The sequence below is a fragment of the Falco naumanni genome, chromosome 5 (genome assembly GCF_017639655.2).
Source record: "Falco naumanni isolate bFalNau1 chromosome 5, bFalNau1.pat, whole genome shotgun sequence".
In the NCBI taxonomy this organism is placed as follows: Eukaryota; Metazoa; Chordata; class Aves; order Falconiformes; family Falconidae; genus Falco; species Falco naumanni.
The window spans coordinates 54,313,313-54,335,426 of NC_054058.1; the positions used below are offsets into that span (position 1 = coordinate 54,313,313).

Below are 22,114 nucleotides of genomic sequence, written 5' to 3' on the forward strand. Positions count from 1 at the left end.
ACCTTAGATATGTCTGTAATATTTTTCAGATAAGGTGGCAAAGATTAAGAGATAAATCATAAAAGGTTGTATAACTACTTGCTATGGGAAGCATTTGGTTATCCTCTCTTTCTAATCTTTGGATTTCTGTTTGGTTAACATTGTGCTCAGTCTGAAATTCTAATTTAGAAATCTTATTTTTATGACATAAATCACTCCTTTAATATCAAGTGTGATGGAATATAACATCCCCATCTTCCTAGTAGCATTTGACAACATTATTAAATTTGACAGACATGGTATTCTTTCCTTGAAATAAAAAGCCCACATAGATATAACAACTTAATTTATTTAACCAATATAAATCCCAAAATTTTTGTGAACAAATGTACAGTTAAAAATAAAAGGAAACAAACCAGTTTTAAGATTTAAATTTCCATATTCCATTCCATAACAAACATATCAAGTAATCCAATGTGACTGGACACCAGTAGGAAACAAAAGCAAAAAACAAAGAGGAAGAAATTATGCAGAACTGTGAATGTATGTGAAAACGATGAGTCACAGCTAAGACAAGGGCAGGAGTATGGAAAAGGCTATACTGCATTAATAGAAAAGATGAATGTAAAGAGAAAGTAGCTGTAGGATACCCATAAGGTGGTGGTAAAGGATTTCAAATACATTCTAAAAAAAATCAGGGTACTATGATTTAAAAAAAAAGCAAATACTGCCAAAAATCACTAACAGGTGACCGAGAATTATAATATTTGAGTTGCCTTGTAGGGAAAGAAAAAAAAAAAGTAATTTGGCCTAGCAATGGGCTTAACTTCTTAGTGAAAGATGCAGAAAAGCAGTAGAAAGGAAATAAGCTAGAGATGATTGTAGTACATTATGAGGACATTTTGAAATAAGACAGTAATAGGAGTGACATATTATTTTTTGACAAGTCCTTACCTAGTCATTATCTAGAAGACTGCAGTTTATGTGTCCAAGTATTGGATAATGTCTTGAAAGCAGGAACTGTGTTAATAATTTTGAGGAACGAGTTTACAAAGGAAGGCTCCAAATATCCTGAAGGAGAAAAAGAATGAAGTGTCAAGTTCTTTGAAACCCTCTTGTAGCTGTCAGTAAGGCTGGTCCTGGCTTCCTATGATCTCTCCAATAAAATAAGACTTGCAAGCCCACCAGACATGTGTATCCCCCAAACTGAAGTGTGGCTGAGCTAGTCAGGAGCACAGCCATTTCATACAGAATTTGTCAATACTTAGTACATGTTAACTTCTAATTTTATAATTAGTCTATCAAATCTTCGTAGGTCATGGCATGATTGTGTTAGTTATGACTGGAACAGGGAAGTAAGGCCCCTAGAAATAAACACCCATAGGAATCTACTGATGACCACGCTGCCAAAGGGAAATAAGGTCTCAGACTGGCTGAACAAGTTTCACATCCCATTTAATGATCCATTCAGTAGCTCAAGGGCTTGGCTCTCAGCTGGAACAGCAAGTGTTCAGACCTGGAATTTCCTACACATCCAGCCAGTGGTCAGCCAAGAGTGAGTGCATCCATGCACCAGCATGAGGAGACAGACAAGCTCATCCACTGATGCCCTGACAGTAGCTTCCAGAAAGGGAAGTGAAATACTGAATATAATTTCTAGAAATGCTGTCAAAATACCAGTATTAACTATGAAATTACAACATGTATGCATCCTTGGATATGGAGGTGTCTGCTTGCACATGACCCAGGACGTAGATGCATATGATGGTATAACCCTGTGTTATTGGGAATACATCCTCATGCGTGGAGGTGATCTGCATAGCTGTTCTGCTACAAAGGAAAGCATTTGGCTCTTGATGATTGGATTTCTTTGGCTGTCTTCCAAATTCCTCGAGAAGTGTGTTCATTCTGTTTATCTGTTTTTACTCAACCAGAGTACTTCTTTCAGGCTGCTGCTTACAAACACAGCCACACATACAGCCATACAAATATTTATGTCGACAGCAGAGTCCTCTGAATGAAATAAGAGGTCTATCATCTTCATAAAGCAACAAAGATGAGTGCAACATAGAAGGTAAATCGAGGCCTCTATGCCAGAAAGTTCTCCATCAGGATCTCTTCTATAAGAAATCTCTAATCCTTACGGTTTACAGAAAGAACTGCCTGTAAATTAACAGTGGTCATACTTCAGTTATCTTTGTGAACAGTTGTGGAGGCTCTCAGAAGTACATGTCCATACTGAGTCTTTTCTAGGCTGGTCTGAGTTAGCTACACATTAAGATGGTCATGCCGGCAGTGTGGTCATGGCACCGAGAAAAGAATACCTATGTGGTGCACTGACCTCCATGCTACTTATGTGAGTATAGCGAGTGTATCTATTTTTATAATTATCTTCTGCATTTTATAGATATGACTGCAATGCTGGCTATGCAGACAGAGGCCACCCCTAACACAAAGGACCTAACATCCATTCAGCAGATCAAAACTCTCCTGTAGTAATGGTATCACGCAGCAGCCCCAGGTCTGCAATCTGAAATGATCATCCTAAAGGACTCACTAGAGCCTGGAGAAAGCATCCATTGCCTTCTCCTCCCTGGTGCAGCAGCCAAAAATAATTATTTTTACACAGGGGGACACCCTTCTCCCCTCTGGTGTTGCTTTGTGATTAGCAGACTGTCTGTAGGTTACTAAGTGTCTGGAACAACATCCATAATGTTCATACAAGCTGAAGAAGAGATAAAAAAGAAATGACTAAAAAGATGTAGGGAGGTTTCTGGCAAATAGGTGAGAAAGTGGCAAAATAAACAGACTGCAGCGCAATGCCTATGTCTGACATTCTTGACAGGCATTTTTGCATTACACATCCTGCAGTCAGCACAAGGTAACGCAGGAAGACTCCCGAGAGTGCAGCTGAATCCACTGTCCGCTGCAAGAGCTCTGGATCAAATAACACTGCCTAGAACCACAATTATTTTGCTTCAACACATCTATGCCTTTATTTCTAAATGAAAATTACTAATAATGGACATGAAGACTGCAGTAAAGTCTGATCAGAAGTGCAGCATCACTGAAGATTCTTCATCTGCTGACCATGACCTCACATGGCTAATTATTAAGGTGGTAGCAGGGATGGTCAGCACGAGGTTTTTCAGTGTAAACAACTGTCAAGTAAAATCTCCATCACAGTTTCTTTTTTTGTGTGTGTGTGTGTATTTTTTACACTTGGCAGGAAAAAAAGGTACCATGAGTGGACTGCATTGCAGGAAAAAAAGGTACCATGAATGGACTGCATTACATGCCATGCAGGGAAAAAATCACGGGTGCTCCCTGAATAGATAATAAATACCATTATCTAATAAATACCACTTATTATGCGAGGGACTGAAAGACAGATTCAGTGTAATACACAGAGCAAGGTTTGTTTCCCTGGCCAGCCACATACTTCCTGTGTGAGCTGGAAAAGTTATTTAATCTGTTCTGACTCACGCTCAGTTGTAAGTATGAAGGGTATGGGAGCTGCTGGTGAGATTTTGTGAATATCATGTACCCGTTCGCCTGTTGCTACACTGTTAACTCTAAGACAGCAACGTATTAATTCAGGCAGCAGACAGCAGTTCAGTCTCAGAAAAGACATTAACAGGTTCATCTGATTCAATTACCAGAACTCAAAAGGGCAATGCAAAACAACCCTCCCTGCTTTGAGAATCTGTTTGGACAACATTCAAGCAGGAAAAATTGGGAAAACGCTTTTGTTGGCTGGTTACACAAGAGCCATGCATCCAAGGGTGTGTAGGCCCTGAAGTGTTCGTTCTGTAACTCCACAGGCAATCTCCATGGGGTATCTAATGCGTGTCACAGGTCTGACATTTTGGGCATTGCTACTTCACGTTTTTGTCTGTGTCCTTAAAGATATTGTGACATAATTACTGATAGTCTGCTACTGACAAAGAGGATGATTCACTAACAGACAGCAGCAGGGACTGCTTTTCTTAGTTGACTAAACAAAATAAAATGTGTATTAACTGCAAATATACAAACAAAATGTTTACTAATATGTACATATATGCTCACACCTACACAGAAAGGAACACAGGCTAAATTTACAAGGAGTTCATGCAGGAAAAAAAGTATTTTTCAGTCTGCTGGTAGGTCTAACTTCCTCATACAGCCACATCCTAAAGGAACAAGGGCTTCGCTTCTATTCTGTAAAAAATCAAAACAAAACCAAAACAGAATGCCAGGTACTAGCGGGAAGATTATTACTTCTGCTTTTAACCCATTTGTGGTCACAACAGAAACACTCTCTTGCCCCATTTCTTGTGTCCACAATTTAAAGAGCTTTTGAAGCATTCACATAGTAAAGTATGTGTGTAGGGCTTCTTTGTGCTTACACAGACCAATACAATGGACAGGTTTTTATCAAAGACTACAAGTATTTGTTATTAATCCATATCTCTCTCTAATTTAAAATTTAACTTTCCTTTTGATATCAATGCCTATGTTCAATCTGCTATGAGGCATTTTTTTTTCCATCATGATTCTTAACTCTGCAGTACAAAACCCAACCAGAGATGTCTGCGAACACCTTTACTTGACCACACAATTGATATTTCATATCCCAAAGTTTGTTTAGTACTGTTCCTATGTATAGATTCATATCAGTTACAAAAGTATACAGGAGTGTTAGTAAAGGGAACTCAGAAGAAAAGCCATGATTCTTCCCATCAGCATGAAACCAATTCATCCCCACAGTGAAATCTGAAAGTTTTGCTTCTCTATAATGCAGTGACAGAAACCTGTTCTTATATCCAAAGCCTGCAACTGGATACAATCAGGATGGACTGTAATTAGGACTAAACACCTGAAATTAATACACCCAAATGTTATCCGTGTTTAACTGAATCAAATGGACTGATGCGCATCATTTGGAATGAACACTAACACTGGTTCCAACAGGTAATTTAATGAATCACAACAGGTCTCATGAGCATTTTTGCTGGTAATTAGGGCCATAAAGCTACAGGGAATTATTTCAGTCACCCACTGCCCATCACAAAATTACATACAATTTAATAACAAAGCAAACAACAATTTAATAATTGCAACACAGTACAAAGTTAGCTTAACAGCTAACTAGCACTTTTAGCTTGCTAGTGAAAAAATGCGCCCTCAGAGATGCCCACATGTGCTGCTCCACTTTCTGACTCAAAAGTGACTTGAATGAAACAGAGATATTTAAAACATACCAAAAGACAGGCAAGTGCTTTTACTCAGGCTTAGGAATACATGCAATAGTATCTATTGCAATGAAATGCAACTACAGTAAGTCACACTCACAATCAAATCAGTGTCACTTAAAAGGATCCTGGCTGGTTTAAATAAGCTAAACGAGAGCAGTTAAACTATCTAATAAATCTTCTGCGTTTACAAAAGGCATACATTGTAACAGTGAGAAAGATTATTTTGTGTTTAAGAGATGTGCCTGAGATTCAGGCACATGTATAGTTCCCAATTCTTGTGTTCAGCTTATCTGAGTTTTCCATTCTGCAACCACTTGTATGATTCATTTCCAGACCCATGAGCCATCTCGTTGTATTTGGCTGGCAATGCTGAGCAGACTGAGTGTCAAAGCTGGTAGTTAAAGATATATGTATGATAAATGTAAGTGATAAAAAGTATGAAAATAGAACAAATTTTAAAGTAAGTCAATGCAATTTAAGTATCAAACACAGAATGGTCTTCAGAGAAGAAGGGGACTGCACTTAACCTATAACCCCCCTTTTAATTAATAGACAAGTTGTTTATTAAAAGTAACTCTATACCAAATTTACTAAGATCCTGAACTACAGAAGGTCTGACCAAATTCACGAGTTCTCTGCTTGGTTAAAAAAGTGTCACAATGTATAAACAGAAATTATGTGACACTAAAAAGTCATAATAATCTCAATTTTAGAAGCAGACTAAATTTCCTGGAATATACTGTTACAGTATCCTAAGATTAATTTTGCATTCCAGTACTGTGAGTTGGGTACTATTACAACTGAATGTCCAGTTTTGTCTGACATAGTTAAAGGGTGCTGTTAATCTGCAGAGAGGAGAGAACAGTGAATGACTGAAAGCTAAGCACAGGGCATTGTAATAGGCAACTAGAATGCTGCAGTAAATTTTTTTTTCATGCATCTCGGCACATTAATACATCTAAGATTCTATAATGTAATAAGAAAATTATATTAAAAATCAAGAATGTTAATATTTTTTGCTTGAGAGGAGTATCATACAGTCCTTTTCTTCCTTGATCTAAACACTGAGCACTGAGCAAACTGCTATTAGTGAAAAGGGTGGAATGTCAGCCAGAAACAGCTTTAGGGTTTTTTTTATATGTTACACTTAATAGAGGTGGCAGGGTGGCTATCAAGCTGTTACAAATACAGAAAGCCTGTAGCATGCTCCAAGTTCTATGTCACTACACACCTGAAATAAGAAAAGACATAATCAGCAAGTACAAGTTAACAGGATAAAAATTAACATGACATAATCTGCTTTTTCTCAAGAAACCATCACTGTTTGTATAAACTAACAGTATAAATTACAACACAAACAATACATAAAACATTTCTAAGAGGTGTAATAGTTTATATTAAAAAATATTTACCACTACTGTTCTTAATTATTTTTACAATTTTTCACACAATCCCCAACACAAAAATCATACTGCAACAAGATGTCAATTTTACGCAAATGCAGTAATCACCTATTCCCTCAGTACTTTTACTTCAGAATTTGGCATTACTCTGTGAGGAAGGGTGGAAAAATTTACTGCTATGGCTTTGATTAAAGAAAACATCATCTGTTTTTCATTTAAGTTAACTTATCAGGCATTCATAATGTAAGAGTAGCCCCCCATCCAAACAATGTTTATGGTAGTCTTGTCTGGTTAAACAAAACAGTAAGATTTGCAGGAAATTAGTATGCAGATACCATCTAATACACACCAATTTTCTTGTTTTAAATGTCATTAATCTCAATTATTCTGACTTATCTTACCATTGTCAACTGGGAAATACGGTCATATGACAGTTTTCTTCATCTTCCTCATTTTGATTACAGGAATAATAATGACAGTAGGATGCTTTAACTCAAGATGTGACATTTGGACAAATTCTACCCAAAATACTTGCTCCCTTTTTGTAAGAAAGGCAGTGTTATAGAACAGCCTACTGACCCTCATTTCACAAGACATTTAAATTGTTTTAGTTTAAGCAGACAAGTAGATTCAGAGAGTACCAATATGCCCACAGCTCACCATGTACAGTAAATAGGTGGAAAAGTCCAAACAACAACAAGGAAGTAAATCATTAAAGCTTACCTAAGAAATACCTATGCATAGTCAATAATTGACTCACTCTCCTAGCAAGTCACCTGTATTTCTTATGAAGGTATTTGGACTGGTCTGCGAATTGCCATCAGGATTGAAGCCCATAACGGAAGCACTTAAATGGGAACATCCTGAGGAAAATGCTTATTGGTTAAGCGTGTAAATAGTTCTACGGAAGACAACAGTCTTGGTTTTTTGGTTTGGTTTTTTTTCAAGTAAGCCTGTAAAAATCAAAGCTTTTGAGAATACACAGACCAATGCACTTTGAAAGTGTAACAATGTTACAGAATCATGGGTTTGATTTTGCAAACACAGGGGTGAAATCCTAATTCCTTGTCCAAGGCCACATAAAGTTTGACCACCTTTCAGTTGTGCCAGTACTACATGCAGTTTTAAAAACTCACATCCGTTTATCCAGTTCTGTCAAGTCAACAGTCAATAATTTGAAAATTATGTAAAACTAAAGATCTTAAAATAATAAATTACTTATAAAGCAATCCTGCACTTTTTGCCTCATAAAGCACACCTAAAGATTTATGTCTACAGGTACAGTGTAACAACGCTGTGCCAGTGTGACCCTGTTTACCATATGATTTGCAAAGCATCTCACAGTAAATGAATACCAATATACATGGAGGGATGCTCAAAGTTATGAAATGCTCTTTTCCCTTTTTCATTACAAGACATGCACACAGAAAGACAAAAAGAAATCCTAGAGCATTCTCTGAATAAGACTGAAGACTTTCGGGGAAGTCTGAAGCAAAGCCCTTATTTAAAATAAAACTAATACTAAGGCAGCAAAAATTTCCTGTGTTCTGATTCTTCACGATTTTTCCCCCAAGATTCCCAAGTTTAAAAGCAAAGGACTGCAGAAGCTCAAAAACGCTTTCCAGCTCCCTGGGTTTGTGGAAGGGCAACGGAACCACGCTCCGTTACAGGTGGCGAGCCACCACAGTACGGGGTTTACAGCAATCAGAACACGGAGAAATAATTCCTGCAGAGACGCAAACCTTCGTGAAACGTCCAGCGCCCGATGCTGAAGGCAGCGCTCAGGCTGCCTGGCGGGGGGGAGCCCTTTGCTGCGGCGGGTCGCACGGGAGCGCGGCTGCCGGCAGCAGCACTGTTTGAAGGGCTGGGGCTCGCGGGCGGGTGCCTGCGTTTGAAATGGGTTAAGCACAGCCGGGTGGGAAGCTTTGGGGCTGCAGAGGCACACGGCCGGCGACAAGGCAGGTACCCGGCACCCGACTGCCCCCCCGCCCCCGGCTTTTGCCCGACCTGTGTTTACCTAAAGCTTCTCAGCGAAGCACCGACGCCGGCTCCGCCCGGAGCGCACCGCGGAGAGCGGCGCCGGCACACGGGCGGCGGAGGGCACAAGCCGCCCGCCCCGCAGAAGGAACCACAACAGCTTCGCGATTCACAGCTCTACCTCGCTTCTTGCCTTTTTAAACCGCGTTCAGCGCCGACCTCTCCCCCCAGAGCAGAACCCGGCGAGAGGGGCTCCCCCAGCCGCCCGGCGGGGCGGTGGCTGCCAACGACCACTCCCGGGCGCCCCGCGGCCGGGCCAGGGGCCCTCGCCCCCTCCACCCCAGCCGCTCTTCACCGACGCCGCCGTTTGTCCCCTCCCCGCCGGCAGCACCCCTCGGCCCGGGCCCCGGCGCCACCTCCTGCCCCTTCGCACCGGCCCGGCGCGGCTCCCGTCCCGCAGCGCGTCAGGGCGCAGCGCGTCCCGCTCCGGCGCAGCTCGGGCCCGGCGCCGCCGCTCTCCCCGCCCCCGGGCCGTGCGTGCGCACGCGGCCTGACGCGCGCTGCTGGCGGCGCCCGGCATTGTGGGAGCGGGGGGGCCGCGGCGGGCCGCGGGGGAGGGGAAGGGGCCGGGGCCGCGGCTGACGGGTTCCGGTGTCGGGCGCAGACGTGTCGGCCGGGGCCGCGGAGCGGGAGGCGCTGCCCCTGACGGCTCGGAACAGCGTCCGGCTCGGGGCCGGCCCGGCGGCGCCATGTCCGGGACCAGCAGCCCTGAAGCCGTGAAGAAGCTGCTGGAAAACATGCAGGGAGACCTGCGGGGCCTGAGCCTGGAGTGCCGGAAAAAATTCCCCCCCGTCAAGGAGGTGAGCGCCGGGCCGGGCGGCGGGTGTCGCGCCGGGGGGATCTCCCTGGCCGCGGGGCCCCGCCGGAGCGGGGGCTGCCGGCGTGCCCGTGCCCCCGCGCCCCCGGCTCCGTGTCGCCCCCGGTGGGGTCCGTCCTCCATGGCCGCCGGCTGCCGAGCGCTGTCCGTGCCGAGACGGGGCTTTTGCATGTCGCGTTTGTCTGTGCGTTGCTTTTAACGCGCCGGTGAGACAGGGGACGCGGGCCGGGCCAGCTCACCTCCGGGAGCGGGGCTGGGGAGGTGGGTCGTCTGCTGACGGGCAACGCGGGGGCAGCCCCGCTTACCCCCCGCAGCGGCCTCCCTAGGAGAGGCAAAGTTTGGCTCGGCCGCCTCGGCATCTCCCCACGAAACTCGCCCGAGGCGGGCCCGGTGCCGAGGGCTTGGGCGCACCGGCGGGCGGGCGCCTGGCGGGCAGCGCTTTGCTGGCGGCTGGCCGGGGACCGGGGGGGGGACAGCCCCTGCGGGGGGGGAGCCATGCTGTGCCCCTGCGGGGGGGTGGCCGTGCTGTGCCCCTGCGGGGGGTGGGGGGGCCGTGCAGTGCCCCGGTCGGGCGGCCGCCCTGCCGGCCGCGGTGGGAGCGCCTGGGGCCGCGCAGCCCTCCGGTCGGGTCCGTGCCTGAGCCGTGTGACGAACGCACACGCTTTCACAAGTGCGGCTCCAGAGCCGGCCTACGTGACCTCTTACTGCTGCACATCTGTGTCCGCCGGTGTTAACGGTGGGGCGCCGGTGATCGCTAGCGTACCCCCGGTTTGGGGGTTATGTGGCTTACCAATGGTATGGTTTACAACCGTGGAAGCTTGGGAGACAGAGAAGTTTAGGTCACTTTTTTCTCCCTTTTTAAAAATTTCCTTAATAAACTCATGCCATTAGGGTTGTATATTTTATTTGTCAAACCTCAGCTTACTCCGTGTGCAGCCTGGGACTTCAGTAATCTTGATGGGCAGAATTACTTAATTGAAGGGCAACCACAATTTTTGTGTCCAATTTAAAGTATAGATTTTGACTCTGTTTCTCTAGTGTGTTTACACAGTCAGTTTAACTTTTTTCCTATCGGTAGTTTGCCACTTGCCATTTTAAAAAGTGTTTTGTCTACATGATAGTGGGAGGAAAAATGCTAATGTATTGACTCAGATTAAGCTGCAGAAACAGAAAGGTACTTGGGAAAATACGGTAAAGACTGGTACCTGTTTGGAAGAAAGGAATTACGTGTGTAATGTGACTTTAGTTCCAGTTAGTTGTGAGCATATTTAATGTGGTATGAAGCGTCACGCACTTTAACAGATTAATTGAAGCTATTAATGACTGCTTGTTTTGAAAGGCATGAAGTGACACACTGTAGCAGAGCATGTTATATGCGATTGTAGGTTGCAGAGAAATGCAGGTGTGTTTTGGGAAATGGTGTGTGGTCACAGAAAAACGAGAAAGTTGTGATCAGTACTGAGAAATTGTGTGTGGTCAAATGTAAATAAGAAAAAGTTGTGGTCAGTTGAACAGAAATCTATCTGTGGGTTTTGGAGGGAGGTGGGCGTGCTGCTTCCACTTTCTCCTGTGTATTACTGTGTGGCTAAGTTGTTTGGTCTCTGAACAAGTTTCCCCTCTGTATTAATGTTTACTTTCTTCAAGATCTGCAGAGAAGATGGGCAGTTTAATTCTTAAGCTAGTATTATTAGTAGTACTTCATTATATTGACATGGTGAAGGTTAACTACTGCATGTGCAGTTCTTGATACTTGTTCAGTATGTTTATCATATTCTTGTGTAAGTATGACATGAGTTGTTCCATTTTACACCTCGACAATGATTTGCATAGTTTACTTCATTAAAAACACTTAAAGTTTTTCACAATTGTCTGGAGTTTGGGTAGGTTTACGGAATAGTACTGGAAAGTGCTTAAGGATTCTGCTGTGAGTTGTGGACTTACAGAGAAGTCTGAGGTGAAAGCAGTCCTACAATAGGATGTATGATACAGTTGCAGGAAACGATCTTACTTCTTGCTTCTGGAAGCCTTTTTTTTTGTTGTTTTGGTTTGTTCTTGGTTTAAGGGAAATGGGTGTCCTTTTCTGTCAAATCTCAATTGCTAAACAGGTATTTTAATCACATGCGTTTGGTCTGATCATGATTAGATTTAGCTAGAGCGATCAGAGGAATGGCATGTGCTTCTTGCTGATTTGGAACAGCACCAGCTTTTTAAACCGTATTTAAACAGGCTTTTTAAAACTAATTCCTACTGCTTACAATCTCACTTTCTTCACTTGGAATGTAAGTAGACTATCCTCATCACTACCACATGCATTGTAATTTATGAGTTTATCTTGCAGCTGATGTGTATGCTTCCATGTCACTTAATAAACTTACCATGGTGTGATAAAGCTATTGAAAAACTTCTAGTCCAAAATTAACTGTTGTGAGCTGTATTGCAGTTGTTAGATTTGGTAGGTACCTACCTACCAAAGTTTATGAAGGTAAACTGCTTCCAGTAATCTCTCCAATTTCTAACATAATCTGAAATTTTGCTCACAGGTACTTGTTTTCATCAGTCCTTTCTAAAATGATTTGTCTATTCTGTTTTTAAAATTTTTTTTTATATTAATACTGTTGAAATTTTGCAAAATTAATTTAGCTGATAGGCTTGCTGCTGATAAAAGTAGTAGTGCAGTTCTCAATTCTGCTTGTTGCTCAAATGATTAATTTGAGCGAATTCTTTTTTAATCCATACTGTAAGGAGATAGAAAGTGGCATGATCCGAAAAATAGAGCTTGGTGCCTTTTTTTTTTTTTTTTTAATTAAATAGGATTTTGGTTTTCACTTTTCAAAGATCTTTCTAATGCTTATGTTATTACAAACTAATGCCATATCTCTTAGGTACAGACGGACCAAAACAATATTAAATGATTCTTTGAACAGGCAGATGGATGACACAGCTGAAGAGCTTTATTGGATATTTCTTCTTGGTGGGTGGCGGTGTGTGTGCAGCAGAAAGGGGGACAGCTGGCTGTGGGATCCCACAGGCTGTGAGATTTAGACCTTATCCTCAGCTAGGAGGTAGAAGTAAGGTCTTAAGCCCTTATTGGGAATGGAACTTGAACTCTTCACTCTTTTAAGCACTTTAATCTCATATTTTTCTATTACTTCTGAGTCTGTAAAGTTTTCTTATCAAGTCAGATTTATACGGAAATCATGTAGTTGTAAGTCACTTAGTGGATTCTGAGTTTTTTTGCTGACTTTTTGATAATCTGTTAAGAAACACTGAAATTACTGAGTTTCTCCCAATGTTAAACCTATGACCCAAATATGTGGCAAACTGCCTTCCCCTTAGAGCTTTTAACTAAGAAATAATGGAATGTATGGATGGCCCTAAAGCAATCCACACCTTGTCTTTGCTCTGTGTGACAAATAGTACCAGGGTATGGTTTTCCTAGGTGGTGGGGCTTAATACATTGAGAATGGGAGCTGCGGAAAGAATCTGTGGGCTTGAAATTGTGTTGCTGATGATTGGGGATTAACTAACATGCTAGACTTATTTTTCTGAAAGGTGTGGGGAATACTGGTTACTATTAGACTTCAGACCCACGTCTGTCTGTTGCTAGGTGTTTTTTCTATTTGGTATTTCCTCAGATCACTGACTACAGAAGTGTACTAGGCATGAAAGCTATATACTGTGACCAAGGAGTGATTTGGTGGTTATCTGTGTATAATATGCCAAAACTTTTTATACTGGCAGATGTGCAAATAATATTGCTGAAAAATGTATTCATATTTTCACAATTTATTCCTATTTCTCAGTTAGAAAAATAGACACCAGCCTCAGATGTGATAAAAGCTCTCAGGGCAATTGTAAATTAAACAGTAGCTTTTGGAGCTTGAAATTACAGAGGATGTAGCAGTCTTTGGTATAGGCATCAGTCGTGCTCATGTTATCTTAAGTAATCGGGCATTTCTCATAGAAAACAACACTGCTTGGCCATTATTCTGTTGTTTTAATATAGCAGGCCCTAAGATTTGCTCTGTGCTAGAGAGCATTGTAATGCTTCTAACTCTGAACTGAATTGCGTGGCTTGTATGCAGAGCTTTATAAACTGTTTTAACCTGCTAGTGACTGGAGCTTGAATATCCTGTGCTGGGTGTGTGGGAAGCTGTGGTGGTCTCTAGTAAACTGGAGTAAGACTTTAGTTTTACGACAGAATTGAAAATAGTTCAGTGTGCTAAATAGGTTGGTTACCTGCTGTTTCTTATTACTGAATGAAAATATTGTTTTCTTCCAGACAAACTGGAAGTTGTGTCTGATTTAGTTAGGTAATTTCACTGCATAAGAAACCCTTAGAAATACAAGGGGAAATCATTTATAATTAGCAGAAATTATGGAGTTAAAAGGGAAAATAAGTATATGCAAAAAGTTCTCAGCCTGAATTCCAGTGGTATGTAAGTCCTCATTGTTTACACGGTTCTGGTTCAAAAGTCACAGCTCTCTAGTAGGCTTGTAGTCTCTACATTGACTCAGTTTTTTTACTGACTTTTTTAAATAGCAGTAAAAGCAAAACGGGCTTGAAGAAAAAAAAAAACAAAACCAACAAACTCTAATCCAGCTCCCTGCACAGTTACAGGCACGCTTGTGCTGGTAGAGAGGGAGAGGGGGGCAAGGACTTCACCCTCGCATGGCAGGATGAGCTTGGCCTGCTTTAGACTTGTTGTGGGACATCTGTGTAGCAGTGGTGTAGTGGGTTGCAGGTGTCTGTCTGTTCTAGGATGCTTGCTGCTGTGGTGATTCGAAATAGCAGGGCTGGAAAAGAAATAGGGTTCAACTTCCCTCAACCTGGAAAAGCAGCACAGTTTTGGCTTTGAGTGCTTTGGTCAGTTGAAGTGCTCTCTTGAGACTCCTGAAGGATAGCTTTTGATAGCATCTCTGTGCTGTTTCTTTTCCAGGTCTTTCTTTGAAACAGCAGCATTGCTTTTGTTTAACTGTTTGAGTTGTGTATGCCTTTGGCATATAGATGCATTTTTGAAACTGTATTGTAAATTAAGTTGTTGTATCTAGGAAAAATAATAGAATCCAATTTTGCAGTCTTAGTTTCCTTCTTTTAGAAATAACTACTTGCAAGCAGGCAACCTTACAGAATTCTTTGGGTAAAAGTTAAAGAATCCAGATTTGACTGACTTCTGGATAAAGCAAACTTTACGTTATTTAATTACAGTAGAAGTGGTGTGGGCTAGCTGAGCATTTGCACCGAGATTGTTGTGTTCTGTGAACACAGGTTTTATTCATACATTTCTTCCTTTGGCGTCCACTCCTGTCTGCACCGAGTGACATACATGACAGTTTTATCCCCTGGGTTAAATCATTCTCATTTTGGAATGATATCCTGATCCTGAACACATCTTAGGGCTAATGCCAAAATTTTTTGGGGGAAGCTTGTGCTTTTAGGGAACCTCTCTGACATCATTGGGTAGCTCTGTGAAACTAAATATAAGGATGTATTGCAAAATTTAAACGTGTTAAAAAGATACAGATCAATTACTTGGGTTTATAATGTGGAAGTGAACATTAGGATTCATAATGCAACTGGAAGGAGCAGTTAAAAATATGTGGGAATGTTAGTAATATTTCAGAAAATCTGTTGAATGTAGTGCAGTACACAAATCAGAAGACTGAGAAAGAGAACAACATGCTAAAATGCCTTGTGATTTGGGCATTTGAGTCACTTAATGTATTACTAGCATTGAATGGTTTCCGAGAGCTTTGTGTCCATGCTACTCTGGTGGTAAAAAGATGAGCCAAATGGACCTGGCAAAGAATAAACCTTTGTACATGGACCATTTTTTGTAGTAGTAACCAAGTTTTGGGGTTTTCTACTTTATTTATTGAATAAAATGGATTAAATAATTCTGACATTATAGCCTACAGGGAACTTAACCTACACTGAATTTACCAAGTTGGTTAATTTTCAGGTCTTTACAGCATTAGTTCAGAAGGATGTAAATACTGTAGAGTTTGCCTTGATGGGTATTTACTTAACTGATATTTTAAAGGTTCTTTTGAAATCGAGAAACTATGCTCTGTAAAATGCATATTGTCATCATTAGGCAGTTTGCACTCAAGCATGTGTTTTGCGCATGTGACTGGAGATTATTCCATAGCATTCTTTAGTTGCCAGCCTGTAGCTGAGCTGGTAGCTTGAAACAAATGAGTCCTAGTGTTTCCTATATTTCCTTTTATAATTCCTGATCTTTACTAACTGCAGTCTCCTGGCTTCATGTTTGGAATCCATTAATTTTACAGTGTTTTTTATTCAATATTCATCTGTGTACTTTCAAAATCATGTTTTTAAAAGTGTGTTATTATGTTTCTAGGGGTCCATGATTATTCAAATATGTTCTAAGCGTCAAGATTTATTATAGATCCTAAGTCTAATGTCATCATTTAAATCTTTGGTAAGAAATATTATGTGTTCAAAAATTATTCCCATCATATATGTAGACCCAATTTCTTCACCATGTAATACCTTGCAATGTAATGAAGAAAAAAAAATGACTAAAACTTTCCATATCTTAGTGTGTCTGTAAACTTTTCAGTGCAGGATTAAGGTGCTTAACTTCAGGTGTCTGAGCTCCCTCCATCAATTGTGCCGGCTCGGTTTGTTATGGAAATACGGTCAATGGAGCCAAATAGCTATTCAGAGGATCTTGTGGCCAGGGGATTGATTCACTCTGCAACCTACACGTTGTATCTTTGCCACTAGAGATGCATTAATGTTGCTTCCTTGGCTTCCAGCAGCTGGTCGGAAGAGCATGGGTCTTCTGCTGCCTGCATGTTGTCTTGGATACAGAGGCCTAAGCTTAGACCTCGGTATTGAGCCCCTGGTAGTGGGTCAGCTGAGTTAGCTTGAGGAGGCGCTTTAAGAATTAAGGAGCATTCAGTAGAGACTAGATCTGCATTGTAAAGGGAGTCAAAATACGTAAATGTGTGCATCTCAAGCTCTGATTTAATCACTACCTGTCTCCTATGACTTCCTGAAGATTATACAGGAAAGCTGTAGCAGAAGCTGGAAATTCTTGGCGACTCCTATTCTTAACTAGTACCCAAACTGTTGTTTCTTTTTACCATGCACCTGGCGCTGCTGTCTCAGACTGGGTGACTCTGAATATAGTATTTATGGCAAAGCCTTAGGAGTTCCATGGTCCCATCTGTTCTGATCAACAAGGTGAAGGCAAAATTAGTTTGATCTTCAAGTGTAAATCTCTTAAAGCTCTGGAACAGGGTGTTGGGTTTTATTTTATTGTAGAATGATGATTGTTGTGACAAAAGTATGTAATGAAAATTCAAGTTCTCTATTTCCATGGTTTATAATCAGTTGTGTTGTACTTGACAGATCACTCAGAAATCCATTAATGGTAGACATGTGCTCTCTCAGGATATCCGTACAATAGATTTTATATATATATATAAATATAATGTATGAATATAGCATACATAATATAATACAAAATAGAGGGTACATACTGATTCTGTCTGACTGTGGAAGAGAGGAGTGTAAATTAAGAATTTGTTGCTAATTCTTCTGTATCAAGTCTTTGTTAGCTTTTCTTCTTTCTGTCTATATTGATGCTGTTCAGTAATTAGTTGGTTTATGTTATTCATTCTAATTTGTTCTGTTGATTTATATGTGATGGTTTTTCCAGCTGAGGTATAATGCTTTGATTGTCAGAAGAAAACTCTTGATATTAAATATTTGTATTTTATTGTCTATACCTCCACATTCACATCAAGTGAGGTACCTCCAGAGGCAACAGTTCTGAAGCAATTTAGATAACACTGGCACCTCTCCTGGCATTACTGATGATTAACCTTCAGGATTCTGAATTGGCTGCTGATACTGCAAACTGACAATTTCAGAGGACTAACGGACCAGAGGAGCAGTCGCTCCTGTCAAGTGAAAGAGCAGTTTTAATATGAGGACAACTAACATAGTTGCACTAAAGCTGGAAATGAACAAGACAGTGTGGTTTTAAAAAATAAAACCCAAACCCTGCTATATCATTAATCTTAAATTGGTGGAGAAAGTGTATAATAGAATTGGTTAATGGTTTAATTTTTTCTCAGAGCATTGGAGCTCTGGCCATTGAGAATGGCACCATCCTTGAGCAGAGTCAAGTCTAGCCAGAATTAACTTGATATCTTCAACTGTTGTTGTGCCTGTTGCTGGAATCAGAAATGTACACTATTTATTTCCTTCACTGAGCTCAAGTAGAACATTATGTAGAATAAACCAGAACAATTTTGCTTCTGTCTCAGATAAAGTCTGAACAGGTGAAGAAGCAACTTTGTATATGAATAGAGACTGATGGCCTGTTTGCAGTTTCTTGTCTTCATATGATAAATAAAGGTTATACAAAGAAAACCAGCAAATATATTAATTTATTTATTTAAAAAGAAAAAAAAAGTTAATCAGGCTATTCAACAGTTCACGTAAATCACATATTCCAAATGTAAAAAAATTGGAAAACTGTAGCTGGTTTTGTATTGAGGGTTTTGTGATAGTGAAAGGTGGTTTACCAAAATACAATTCTTAATTTATAGGAAAATTAGTACTATTTTACTGTGTTTACTAAGATTCTGTGAAAGAAAAATCACAGTAAGAAGCTTGTGCAGAATTGCAGTATATGAAGTGATTTGAAAGGAGCATTATTGCTGTCAGTGTTCCCTGCTTTCTTTCTCTACTTGTGCATATATTCAGTGTGGAGCACACATCTGAAGAGTGATTGCCAACTGCTTCACCTTCACCACAGCCTTCCTTTAGGAAACTGTGGACATTAACAAGCCTTCCCTTTAGTCTTGTCTTCTACAGACTGAACAAATGCAGCTCTTACAGCATCTCCTTATCCGTTGTTCTCCATCTCCTAACTGTCTTAGTAGACTTCCACTGGACTTGCCCCAACATGTCAATGGCTTTCATGTGCTGGGGAGGCTAAAACTAGACGTTTTACTCCAGCAGCAGTCCCACAAGAGCCAAAGAGCAGGAAGGACTCCCTTCCCTCAGCCTGCTGCCTGTGTTCTTGCTAATGCAGCCCAGCATGCAGTTGACCACCTTTGTTACAAGGGCTCACTGCTGGCTTTTGGTTCCATTTTGTTGTCCACCGGGACCCTGGGTCATTTTCTGTAAGGCTGCTTTGCTGGCTGCTCCCAGCCTGTACTGGTGCACAGGGCTGGACTTTGCATTGGCCTTTGTTGAACTCCGTGAGGTGCCTACCAGCCCATTTATCAGCTGTAGAAGAATGGCTGCAGAAGCATGGCCTTAGAATCTCTGAAGATCTGCACAATCCAGGCCTGGTATTAGAACAGAATTGTAATGTAATCAGAATTGTACTGAAGTTGCTGTGCTGAAGTTAACAAGAAAGGTAGCCTTGAGCTATTCTTGAATCCTGAGACCGAGTAACTATGTTGTGCCAACAGGCCGTGGCTGTAACAAGCTACAGCTGCTGGGAAAGCAGGTGCAGGGCCAAGAAAGATAGGGACCGGTATGGGAAAATAGGGACTAACAAACTACAAGGCTGAAGCACAGCAACACAGTTAGCTACATGGATAGAACGCTTATTTTAGTCATGATAATTAGGGGTGTGAGAACCACACGTGCTTAGAGACTACTAACCAATTATGTTTCTGCTTTACGGATATGCATGTGTATCGGTTCTATTTAAGTAGTGTTAGAAACTAATAAAGTTGAGCAAGATGATATGAGAAGACTCATATTGAGTGTCTTCTTGACTCCGGCGAACCCTTCTTCCAACAATCAGCCTATCTGGGTTCCTCTGAATATGCACTCCCCAAGTATGTTACAATTGTCTGCAGACTCTATGCCTTTATCCAGGCTGCTAATAACGTTAAAGATGTTAAATGGTATTAGCCCTAGTATCCACCCCTGAGAAGCACTACTAGTGACTGGTTACCAGCTGGACTTCATACCATTTGTAATGACCCTTTGAGCCAATCTTTACCCACTTTACTCTCCAGTTGTCCGTATCTCACCAATTTGATTATCAGGATACAACTGGAGATGGCATTTGCTCTAGTCAGGTTATAAAATAGGTAGCGCTCTCCCCTTAGCCACACACAGCCCATCATCTCCCTGTAGAAGGCAGTAAGGCAGTTGGGTTGGTGAGGCTCATGCTAAATTAGTGTTGGCTATTCCTAATCATCTTGTCCTGCATGTGTCTAGACAATGGTTTCCAGAAGGATTTGTTCTGCAACCTTACCAATTAGTGATGTGTAACTGACTGCCCTGTAGTGTCTTGAAAGCTCTTCTCAGCCCACCCTGGAGATGTGTGTAGCATTTGCCTCTCCCCAGTCATCAATAACCTTCCCAAGTCACTGTGACCCAGATAGAGGGTGTCCTTTCAATGGCATTGGCCCTTGGGTGTGTGGGCTTGTATGTGTCCAGTTGACATTAAGTACCTGGTTCACATACTCCCTGCCTTTATCTGCCTTTATGGTGTCCATTCCCAGAGACTCTGCTGGTAGGCTTTGCTCCAAGCCAGTAGCATGTGAGCAAGCTGTAATCCAGATACATTAAATCATTCAATGTAATAGATCCCTGAGAGTGCACAGTGCTGTCAGAACAGAACTGGCATTTCACCAGTTTAAATCACAGGTAGAATGAGCATATATAAAAGAGAAGGGGCTGAGTAGGGATTGTACTCCTGGGGAGGAAGATAAAAATGCAGAAGGCAAGTACAGTGCTTTCTCACACAAATGTGGTATACTTGGGTGCTTTCATGAGGCTGATTTAGTGTGGAGCTTTTTGTGAGTATGTCCTTTTCCAAATAATAGTTTAGCAGTACAGTAATGGTCGAGAATGTGATTTTGCAAAGCAAGCCAGAATAACAATGAAGTGAAACTGTACTTTTAGACAGGAGGATCTCTTATCTAAACTATTGGGTATAGGGTTAGTGTTCCAGTTGGAAAGACAGATAATGATGAATAGAAAAAAAAAATGCTCTTTTTGTTTCCCGTAATAGATATGGAAGTGACCATAGATGACAAATGTTACTCTCATCTAATCTTGGTAAAAGGTTAGCAAACAGTGTAATGTAAATACCAACAGAGACCATCATTCCTGAAAGCATTCCTGAATGCTTTTCTTTTTAGAAGACAGAAATCAAAAGCTTGTGTAGTAAGAGCTGCAAACCTTACCAGCAATTTTGGTATATCTGGAGATAGCAATTTGTTCTCAAAATACAGTCAAAACACAAATGGTCATTCAAAGCACTAGGAGTGGAAATTCTCTATTTTAATAACTTTTGGTAACAGTACTATCACCTTTAGTAGTTTACACAAAATATTTAACATTAGATCAATCTTTACTAGAAATGAGCACGTGCCTGGTTGTTGCATTAAATATCTTTATGTGTATATATAATTTTTGTTAAAAAAAAAAAAAGGTGCTACTTCTGGTCCTAATTCTGAGGTACCAGTTTCGAGGATCAGCAAGTCGATCCTTTTTAAAACCTTTTTAAAAACCCTTTTTTGAAACTTAAAAAACAAAATAAATACTGAAACAGCAGAGACGGTGGGTGGTGTTTTCACTTCCTGAAAAGGGTCACTGATGAAGGAGAGATTCAAGATTAGAATTTTTTGTCATCTTTCTCTTATGAAAAATTGTCAACTATGCTGTTATTTTTCAGTGAAAGAAGGGTAGCTCTTTGACGTTTACCCCAGAGTAACGACAAATCCATAGGGATTACGGTGGAGCAACTGACATGCTGTTGAATTGCATCCTGGCTGACCCCTCTGGTACCTAGCTTGCCCATCCATCTGCATTGCAACGGGGTTCCGTGATGTCTTTGCCTGTGAGGAGAAAACCGCTATGTAATTAGATAGTTAGATGTTTGAGCATACACTGTGCCATTATTCCTTGTGGCCATTCTTGGGCTGCCACGATAGTGCAGTTAGCTGTAGTGGTATCTTTTGGTAATGTAGACTGCTGCAGTTAGGTTTGAGTGCTTCTACAGTGTCCCTGGAAGACAGGTTTGAGAAACTGGTGCCTTTCAGATGTGCTTACCACTCTGCTGCTGCTATGGGTGGCTTGCCTTTACATCACCCTGAACAGCAGCTAGTAGAATTGCATACCCCAGTTATCCTAATCCCTCCATATGCTATTTATGAGTTATAGATCTTTAAATATGTGCACACAAAACTATGATGTGGAGAAATTCAGCTCTTGGATGTTGGAAAATGTTGATTCTGCTTGAGGATGGGTTAAGTCTTTGCTTGCTGAGTGCCTGAGCAGAAATTACTTAACTCTGTTACCTTGTTGTTGCTTTTGGCCCTGCAAAAGCATTAAAATTTACAAAAATTTGAAAGATGCACACAGCGCATCCAGTGACAGGAAGGCTGAAGCCCTTCCCTGTTTGAACGGAGGACTGAGAAATCTGTAAGGAGGAGAAGAGGTTTGGATCTGAGAAACCCTTAAAGGTGGGTTTGAAAGTGTCTATGAGTTTCCACAGCTGGGTCGCTCTTGTGCAGAGAGCCTCTGTCTAAAAGGTAGCTTCAGGGTAAGGTTCTTGTGGAACTATGAATGTTGTCAGACTGTACCTTGGGAGAGGAACTTCAAGGCCAGGAGGTAGATA

General features: G+C 41.4%; 1 protein-coding gene and 1 long non-coding RNA gene across 6 annotated transcripts in view; one reads left to right on the plus strand and one right to left on the minus strand.

The window, feature by feature from the left end:
• Positions 1–398: 398 nt before the first annotated feature.
• Positions 399–9,148, minus strand: LOC121089424. Its single transcript, XR_005828203.1, has 2 exons — positions 9,033–9,148; positions 399–5,610 (listed from the first exon to the last, which is right to left on the minus strand). It is a non-coding gene; the product is annotated as an uncharacterized LOC121089424 (long non-coding RNA).
• Positions 9,149–9,230: 82 nt separating this feature from the next.
• The window catches only part of MON2 (MON2 homolog, regulator of endosome-to-Golgi trafficking), a 73,268-nt gene continuing 60,384 nt past the window's right edge, over positions 9,231–22,114 (plus strand). For all 5 annotated transcript variants that reach the window (XR_005828184.1, XM_040596429.1, XM_040596431.1 and 2 more), the window contains exon 1: positions 9,231–9,459. Coding sequence is in view for 4 of the 5 variants with exons in the window: in XM_040596429.1 (XP_040452363.1) it covers positions 9,349–9,459 (111 nt within the window). In the remaining variant the exon portion in view is untranslated. The remainder of the gene's footprint in view (positions 9,460–22,114) is intronic.